The 9592-nt window shown below is 35.2% G+C and overlaps 1 protein-coding gene across 2 annotated transcripts; it reads left to right on the forward strand.

The window, feature by feature from the left end:
• Positions 1-367: 367 nt before the first annotated feature.
• On the forward strand, positions 368-9033 carry LOC142608062 (E3 ubiquitin-protein ligase BIG BROTHER-like). 2 transcript variants are annotated; one of them, XM_075779770.1, is made up of 9 exons: positions 368-556; positions 1380-1474; positions 1568-1744; positions 2316-2559; positions 4402-4436; positions 4837-4881; positions 6843-6970; positions 8501-8609; positions 8711-9033. In XM_075779770.1, exons 3-9 carry the CDS (start codon positions 1604-1606, stop codon positions 8768-8770), a joined length of 762 nt encoding a protein of 253 aa, XP_075635885.1. In that variant the 5' UTR covers positions 368-556; positions 1380-1474; positions 1568-1603; the 3' UTR covers positions 8771-9033. The 2 variants fall into 2 exon arrangements, with proteins under 2 accessions (XP_075635885.1, XP_075635886.1); XM_075779771.1 differs by lacking the exon at positions 368-556 and adding an exon at positions 675-937.
• Positions 9034-9592: the final 559 nt, after the last annotated feature.

The following is a 9592-nucleotide window of genomic DNA, read 5'->3' on the forward strand; positions in this document are numbered from 1 at the left end:
TTCCTCTCACCAAATCACAAAAAAACAACATTTTTATCAATTGATCACTCACACCCATATTGTCACACAAAATCACATTACTCACAAACTTAGAGTGAATGAAACAACCCATGCTCTCTCTCTCTCTCTCTCTCTCTCTCTCTCTCTAACACTATACCCCACAAAAATGCATGTGAAAATGAATCATCATGATTCATTGGTGGGTGAGGTAGCTATAACATTTACATACACACAAATAAAAATTACTATATACCAAAAAGGAAAAAAAGTAGTAGTAGAGTGCTATAATTGCAAACACACGCCGCGTGACACTGGATCATTTCCCCCCCGCACTCCATAACAAGGTTCGCGTGTCTCTTCATAAAATGATAAAAGCCACAGCTTGAAAACCAAGCTCTGTGAAATAAACAAAAACCACAACACCAAAACAAAAAAACCCAAACGGAATCACGTATTTACAAACCTGCCATTCCCTTCCAACTTTCACAGAGAGAGAGAGAGAGAGAGAAGAAGACGAAGACGAAGACGAAGCTCGTTTCATGAAAAAGCGATCAATGTCGGTTCTTTAATCTCTCTTTGGAATCCTTCTTTTTCTCTTTTTAAATTTTTTTTTGGTTTTTAATTTTTTAATTTTGGTTCTTTTATATTACGTGGTGCATTGACTCCATTAAGCTCGCTTTCTCTCACTTTCCCGAGAAAATTCGGTTACGGAAATTGAAAATTGTGAAAAAACCGTGAATTTATTTATTTATTTTTTTATGCTCTCGGTGAGGTGGTGGAGATCAGTTTTGTGCCTGTGGTGTAATGAGGAGCTCGTTTTTGTTTGTTTGTTTAAGTTCTGTTTGGTTGCTGAGAAAATTTAGTGCAAAGGAGAGGAATTGAGACGATTTTTTTTTCGTTGTTGTGTGGTTTTAGTAGAGGACGAGTTTCAGCTTTTGTAAGCGTACATTTCTTGCTTTTTGTGTTAAGCTCATTAGTGATCGGAATGTGATTTTGAAAAATGCTAGTTTTGTTCGTTTGTTATTTTTGTTTTCCTTCGTTTTCTCAGTCGCCAAACAGAGATCTTGATTTTTTTTTGTTACATTGTGGTGAATTCAGCTTAAATTTTGATGTTAATGGAATATTATTACTTTGAAAATGTTGTTGTTGTTTTGATTTGGAGAGAAAAAACAAAACAATAAAAGAAATATAGAATTTATTGTGCTTCAATGTTTGCATTAAATGGGTTAGATTTATGAACTAATAGACTATATGTGAATATGGAAGTGGTAATTATTGTTGGTGTTGTTGTTGTTTTTGGTGATTACATTTAACTTGCGAACTTAAGGCCTTTGAATTGACTTGGGAGGCAATTGTGTTTGTTGGTTTTGCATTTGTAGGAATCGTTGAAAGGCTGGAAAGAAATCGGCTTTTGGTGATGGCTTGATTATTTTGCTGGATGAATGTGTTGGCTTGGATATTGTAGGAAGATCAGGTTTATTTCTTATGTCTAAACATATGTTTTCTGTGTATGCTTAATGGTTGTGTTTTGAAGATTCAAGTATAATTTGTTTTGTTTATGCTACAGATTACTTGTGTGAGAACTTAGTGGTGGAGATTGAGAATGAGTTGGAACCCACATATGGAAGTTCATTATGTGAACACCAGCTATCCTTATAGTACAGCTGGAAGCTTTATGGAGTACTTTGAAGGACTTACGTATGATCATGTGAATTTCATATTTTCTGGTGCTTCACATGCTCAGGTACTTTATGTTTCATGTATATGTCTTTTTCTTTCAAAGAAATATAGGGAAATTATATTTATTGGGGTTAAATAAAAAGAAAAGAAATTTTCAATTAAAGTTTAGTAAGTTACACACAACTAGTGGGTTCTGATGATGAACAAAATGGAATCCATTACCTCACTCTTCAGCCCCTTTTTTTTGGGGAGCAAGTGCCGTTTTAGCCAGAACTCATTGGCGGTTTTTCTATATGCTTTTAACAATGATTTGATCCAAAAGATTGGAACAGTTTATGTGAATTGATAAAGATTGTTCCATTGTTATAATACTCTGTTTCCCATATGCAGATTTGTAAGGAAGCTGTACTTCTTTGATTAATTTGGATCTTAAAATTGCTCATAATCTCTGATGTGTACTCGAATTCTTTTCATTGTTTATTACCAATACTATGTACATTTGAAGCTTCTAGTGTTTGGTTACATTTTGTCTATCTGTGGTTAAAATGTAATTGGTTTAACTTGTAATGGAAGATCACTGCAAAAATTATATTAAGATTTTCATGTAAGCATAAGATCTACTCCTATATGTGCAGGAGAGTGTGTACCCACAAATGAATACAAGTTTTTACAAGTTTGGATTTTCTGAACCTGGGAACACTTCTTATTATGATCATGGTCATACCTATGCGGTGAATGATCACGAACCTAGAATTGATGAGTACAGAAGACCTTTTGAGAACTCTTCGACAATCGTTAATGAACAGGCTGCTGCGGCACATACAGAATGGGAAGGAAATGCAGGCACTAGTACTACTACGCATGACAATCCTATGGAATGTAAGTTCTGACCTTAATAGAATGGAGAAGATATTTGATTATTGCAAATCTTGTTAATATTGCTCAATACTGCACTCAAGAGGATATTGCATTACAGATATTTATGCATGCTTGTCAATTTCATTGTAATGCTGAAATTACTTCTTGATGCTTTCACCAGTTACTGCTTACCTTATGTATTACACTGTCATCTTTCTGTACAAAGTATAATTCATTCTGAATTTCCACTATTTCTTACTCAATAATGACTAGCTGTATGGTGGATTTCCAGCTTAGCTTCTCTTTGGATGCAAGATTTCACATCATAGTCCCAACTGTTCCTATCCAACAGATTGTAGTCAACATTTTAGGCTGTTTGGTTTGGATATCATAGCTTATATTCTTACAATGAGTTCTAAGTTCTGTAAATATTTTAATGGACAGTGGAAGCTTCAAATTTATCCTAGGTTACTCCCTAGACTATCTGCAGAAAATTGGTTATTTTTGCATTTAGGAGATGCAGAAAATAGAAAAGCAAGCGTGAAAAGAACAATGCATCAAGAGGATCATCCTCCGATATCTTTCTCTTGCTTTTTGCTGAATTATAAGGATTTTATTTACTACTATTACATATTAGCTCATTGTCATTGATAACAGCTTCATAAAACTTAGGAGGAAACAAAGAAAACAAAACCAGAAGGTTTGTTTTCAAAGACCATCTACTAAGCTTGTGAATTCCTATGTTAGCTTGCCTTTTAATCCAATTAAACTGACAGTTAGAGAAACTATCTTTCAGCACCTTGATATCTTCAAGAATCATGCTATTCACAAGCTTGTTAGATGATCAACACCTCCAAATGCATCCAGTCAGCATTTGTTATCCCCTTCTCCAACAGTGCTGTCTAGATTTCTTCATGAGCTATTAAAATTGGAAATTGAGCTGCTATAGCTTCAGCAGTCTCTGGTTTGCATTTTTGAGTAATCTTTGACCAACTGCTGCTATACAAGCCTTTTTTTTCTCCAACAGCTGCATTGCAATTGATCTTGAGACTTCCTGGAGGGGGACTGCACCATTTATAATCAGAATAAGGTCTTGGGTTATGAGATAAATCTTTTAAAACAGAATTCTGTTTTTCCACCCTGGCATTAATTGTAAATGGAAAATGTTCCAGTTTCACTTGGCTTTTTTCAATAATCGTTATGTTCTCATTTTCCATATAATCTCAATCACAACAGTTCCAATATCTTTCTCTAACTTACCCAAGCAACATAGGAGGGAACTTGCTAACCAAAGAATGGAGTGCACAGCTGACAGAAACAAGCTTGTCAAACCTCTTTTGTGAATGGGCAACCTATGAGCTGGTGATTCATTAGGTTGAAATTTGAAGAGCTGTAGTCCATATACTTTCATGATATTTTCCATTGGTATAATCTTCTGCTGTTTCATGGAATCACCTGATGTGAACCATCACGATTGGAAGCCCCAGTATTCAGTGTCATTCATCATTATTTTCCCTACTCTATTCTCACTTAAAGTAGCTGTGTGTGCTGGGAACTAAGGAGAGAAGAGTGTGGAATGCCAAGTTAGCAAGCATTTTTTGGACATTTATACAAATTTAAATTTGAATTTGAACTTAGATAGTCCGAAGATATAACATATTGACTTTCTATGATGGTTGTACCCTAAAATTTTCTGTTATTTGATGTTTTTTTATTGGTAGGACATAAAGGGATATAACGGCCATTTTAGAAGTTTTCATGATCCTTTCTTCCCTCTGATGTTATTTTTTTTTTCTCCTATAATATTTATTTGGAATATAAACAACTTGTATCTCAATTTAAGTTTCTTCTTTTATTTTACAGGCCCACGGAGACATCATAATTCTCATGATTATCAGGTGTGTGAGTTGTATAAGTTTTAGTGCAAAATAAGACGTACATAAATGCTTTAAAAGTATGAATTGCCTCTCATGTTTTGCTTCAAGTCTATCTTTCTCTATGACCTGCACACTAGCACAAACATACACGCTGAGAAGGTAGAGAGAGAGTGGCGGGGTACAGATCTAGTTCCTGCTTCAATTCTCTCTCTCTGTAACATGAATTTTGTGTAAACATGCATAGAGAGAGGGAGGGGCACAGCCATCCAGGCTTCTAATAACCAATTTCCTTGATAAAATGTTTTTGTCACATTTGTTGGGCCCCAAATTTTCTTTCAAGATCATTTTTGCTTAATGGGAGATACTTAATGATAGTTGAACACATTGATTAACTGAAGCAATTTCCCTTTGAAATGGGCAGGTCGTTTGGCAAGACAACATTGATCCTGATAACATGACCTACGAGGTTAGAGCATAAAACTCTCACATTTTCTCTTGGCATTGCTACATTTCCTGATTAACTGAATATGCCTCTTAATACTTATTTTTGAGTATATATGTAGATTTTGGTTCTAAGATTATAAAAAGGAAGACAGGTTAAGAAGCTTCCACTTTTTGGCTCATGGAATTTTCAAATCTCATGGTTTGGGAAGTTTTAAGAAGCTTGTATTTTGCAATTAATATATTCAATGCTTTTATTTTGGCAAAAACTGTGGCAAGTTTGGGACTTCTGAGAAACTTAGTGCAATTTTCAAGTTGATCATACTATAATCATAATTACATGTCATGCATGATTAACATGTGAGAGAGGCAAAACCCCTTGGTGGAAAAGATTCTTGTAAGAGGTGTTATTGAGTGAGTCATTTCATGAATGACGCGGTTGCCAAAGTCCCATTAGTGATGCCATATAGTTTAAAGCGGATTTGTTTGAATATGTAAGACTGTAAAAGAGGCTGTAGCCAATGCACAAAGCTCTCACTTCTACGGGATATAAGTGATGTGGGAGACTTGATTAGTACGCAGCCTTACCCCCAATTATCGGGGGCTATACTAATAGGTTCTTTAAACTAAGCAGGTCATTGGGCTATTCTGTCATTTGTTTTTTGGTGGGTGTCTAGAGCTCTTCGAGCACCTAACTATTTCCCCGGGTGTGTGTAATCTTCCCATCCCAGACACCAATTAATTATAGGAAAGAATCCATTGGGGTGGCCTCAGCATGCTTGGAGTTTTAGACCTAGGATCTCATGAGGCCTTGGCCCCAGCAAGCTGGAAACTCATATTAAAACTGAAAACCTTAAGTCTTTTAGTGGTTTCTAGAAACATTAAGTCTATAATCTTAAGGACACTGCTTGGATGAAAGCATCGGCAGCTTCCATGGTCTTTCATTTTTGGATATTATTGCAGTTTTGAACTTTAGATTGTAATTTTCTGGTAATTACTATGCACACCTCCATCATACCTTTTCTACTGTTTCTCCAATAATTTAAAAAAAAAATTATAAATTGAAAATGTGGTTCTGGTACTCCAGATTAGCTTCATATTAGTAGTATAACTTGTGTGCTAAACAATCATGCATAAGTTATTCGTCAAAAAAGAAAGAATCATGCATAAGTTATAAGCAATCAGATTGAACACCTAAATACTCATTTAGTCATATCTTGGTTCTGTTTAATGTGATGACAATTGTAGACTCTCGGCCACTACTGCCTTTCCACTGAAAAATCATCTATATTCCTGTAGTCATTCAATAGCATTTTGATCAAAGTGCTAAACTTGTGTTAAAGCCTAGCAGAACCACTCATTGCTTACATTAAAGCCCAATTCTGGTGGTTGTAGCTAGGCATGACATGGAAAGCCAGAGGAACCAGGTCATAGCTATGAGTGGTTGCTTAAATTTCATTCCTGTTATTTATCCTCTCCATAACTTTGAGTCATATCACTCTAATGAAAAATAGGAATGTGGTTCTTAGGCTGATGATTTGTGTAATGAGCCAATTGTGACTCTGTATTATTTCTCATGAGGTGGTAATGTGATTTTAATTTGAGCCTGTGGGAAGGAAAAGGTTTTGGTTAAGCAGATCATATTCCAACTTCCTTTATGCCTTATGAGCTTTAGAAGGTTTTGGTTAAGCAGATCATATTCCAAGCTTCCTTTATTCCTTATGAGCTGTCACATTTGGACGTGGAATGTTGGATTAGAGTTTAATGCCGATTTGGCCAAACACATTTGATTAATAGAGACTAGTTGCTTTTCTCCTACAGTCTTATCTGATTATGTTGGTTGTTCTTAAAGCAAAATATCTGCGATATGTGAAAACTCTACTTATGAAAATTTTGATGAAAATTGAAATTATTGAATGACTAATTTATTACTCCTTCCTTTATTATTATTATTATTATTATTATTGACAGTATTTTCATTTTCAGGAATTACTTGAATTAGGTGAGGCAGTAGGAACTCAAAATAGAGGTCTTTCTCAAGAACAGATTTCTTTGCTTCCAATCTCAAAGTACAAGTGTGGTATTTTCTCAAGAAAGAAGTCACGCGATGAGAGGTAATGTTTGGGCTTATGAATTGTGCTTTTATGAGATTCTGATATCTTTGTTTACTTTTCAACTGGCTTTTTTATTTTTTTTTATTTTTAAGTGTGTGTGTGTATATATATATATATTATTGTAAATATATTTTATTCAGCTTTTGAAGTCATGATCCTTTCTATTTCATGGGATGAGATTATCACTTTCTTCATCACCTGTGGTAATTTAATACCTAATCTTTCTTTCAACAATAATCTCCCTAGGCTTAGACTAAGTTTGATTTTTCCAAAATGGAGAAAAAGAAAGAAAAAGGATAAGGATAAATGGAAAAGAAGTCATTTGAACCTTCCTGTTCTTTCATAGGCATGTTATTCTGAAAAATGAGTACTATGAAATGACATTGCTTGAGAGAAGTTTGGAGATAGATTGCGTGATCATATATTAGTACATTGTGTAGGGCTACGCAAATTCAAATTTAATTGAAACTTAAAGGAGAAGGAAAAAAGGGATAACTGTTAGGTTCAACTTGTTACAAAATGATAAAAACCAAAAAAATATATGAAATTAAAAGAGAGAACCATAAATTCTCCCCAAGTAGGATTTGAACCTATGATCAGCCTTTTAACAGCCAACTTCTCTACTACTGAGCTATTGATGAACAACGGCTCAAGGAAGCCTACTCTTGTTCTTTGGACCAACATAAGACAGAACAAAAATTGGTTTGTCACTCTTTTTTTGACATAGAATATTCAGATTAATATTGGACACAGGCAGTAGCCCTGACTTTCCTCCCCCTGCTCTGCACAGATGATAGCTGAACAATTTACCATCATCTATGCTACTAGTATATTAGGTAAGTTTTCTTATGGACGGTCTTGTACTCCAGTAACTTGTTGAGATACTTGTAATTTTGTCACTACTCAGGGTAAAAGTGAAAGTGTGACAGATAACCAGCCAATCCCTTTTTTCATCAACAATTATTGACATCTGCCTGTGCTATCATATCATTGGCCTTAAATTCATATCTAATAGATCATCAATACCTCCGGGAGAGAACTTACAAACTCGTATTCATCAAATATTCTAATTACATCGTAATAATGACTCCATATATATAATATTTTTTTCTTGCACTTATGGTTTTATGGACACTTTGCTAGGCATGGTGGATGTTATGCATGTACATTTTGAGACATTCTCTCTCTCGGGAACTTCAAGTTGAGCTTGGCATCATGGCTATTATCAGACATCTTTTTGGGCATCATTATCTATAAAATCATCTTATGCTTGCATGCAGAATTTCTAATATATGTGCATCAGAGCATTAATGTACAAAACTTTTAGAATGCATTGGGGGTTGGATATGCGCTCATCACAGTATAAGGTGCATCTGCATTGCTTGCCTTACACTTCTGAGGCCTTCCTCCATAAGCATAAGAGCACTGGAATTTTATCCAATTTGACTAAAATTTTTGTCTTTCCGTCTCTGTTCTTACTAAACTTTTTATGGCCTGTTGGTCTAACTTGTTTAATTTTGTCCTGTATAGATGTGTGATTTGCCAGATGGAATATAAACGAGGTGACCGACGGATCACACTACCATGCAAGCATGCCTACCATGCTAGTTGTGGGACCAAATGGCTTAGCATCAATAAGGTAAGCTATTGTGATTTTTAAAGATGAAAATTATAAAATATCTCATCAGTGGCGTATTTGGCCATAACCCAAAGTTGGCTGACAATTTTCTGTTTTCTCAGGCTTGTCCCATATGTTACACTGAGGTGTTTGCTGATGCTTCAAAAGATTCAAAACAGTAAGGAATAATCACTAAGAAGAGAAGTGTCATACCTTTTTTCTTTGTTTCTCAAGTTCGTTATTTTTCTTCCACACAAAGTTGTATGTTTCACTCTCCCACTTGCTTATGTTAAAAAAAAAAAAATCACTTCCTTTAGTAAAGAACCATTGTATTAGCTTCTACAATAAGGGAATTCAGACCATACATGATTGGATGTGTTAGTAAGGCAGGAGATTGCAGCAAGTTTGTATGATTCATCATATTCTATCTTCTTTACTTTTCCAAGCAAGATTTATTTTTCCCTAGCTTTTCGATCATCTATTCAACTTGAAAGTATGGATGTCACAATTATTAAGGGAGTGTTCGGAAATAACTCTTGGGGAATGGACCCAAATGAGTTATACTGGTCACTAAAATGATTTGTAGGCGTAGTCTTGAGAGTGCGTTGCTGGTCGAAGCTCACAGGCTTGAAAATTTTGGCTTTGGGAGCTATTTGTTCTTGATTTTGGTTTTAGTTTTTAAAGCTGCAATTATCCTTATCAAATTCATGTCAAAACTGAGATGTCAATGCCAGCAGATAGCCACACGGGCCAAATTAGATCTTGCCTTAAACTAGAGATCTTCTACCCCGCTCCTGGTCTGCTAAACTGTGTTGGTCCTCTCTCTATGATTATATCCCACGTTTATTCCTCCTCTTCAAGCGCAGGATTTGTTATTAGGAGCATTGTGTTGTGTTGGGGCAGTGTTTATTATGCACAAGTTGTTGCACCTTTTTTTTGGAGCTGAAATCATGAGTTGAATTGAGTTACGAGAATTGACCTTTTGGGTAATAAGTTAGAACAAC

Source organism: Castanea sativa, chromosome 8 (assembly GCF_040712315.1).
Source record: "Castanea sativa cultivar Marrone di Chiusa Pesio chromosome 8, ASM4071231v1".
Classification (NCBI taxonomy): Eukaryota; Viridiplantae; Streptophyta; class Magnoliopsida; order Fagales; family Fagaceae; genus Castanea; species Castanea sativa.

Excerpts from the sequence above, each read along its gene's own strand:
- LOC142608062 (XM_075779770.1), top strand. The coding sequence starts at position 1,604 with ATGAGTTGGAACCCACATATGGAAGTTCATTATGTGAACACCAGCTAT. Across the intron at positions 1,745-2,315 it reads CTGGTGCTTCACATGCTCAG|GAGAGTGTGTACCCACAAAT; the intron begins GTACTTTATGTT and ends CTATATGTGCAG. Across the intron at positions 2,560-4,401 it reads GCATGACAATCCTATGGAAT|GCCCACGGAGACATCATAAT; the intron begins GTAAGTTCTGAC and ends TTTATTTTACAG.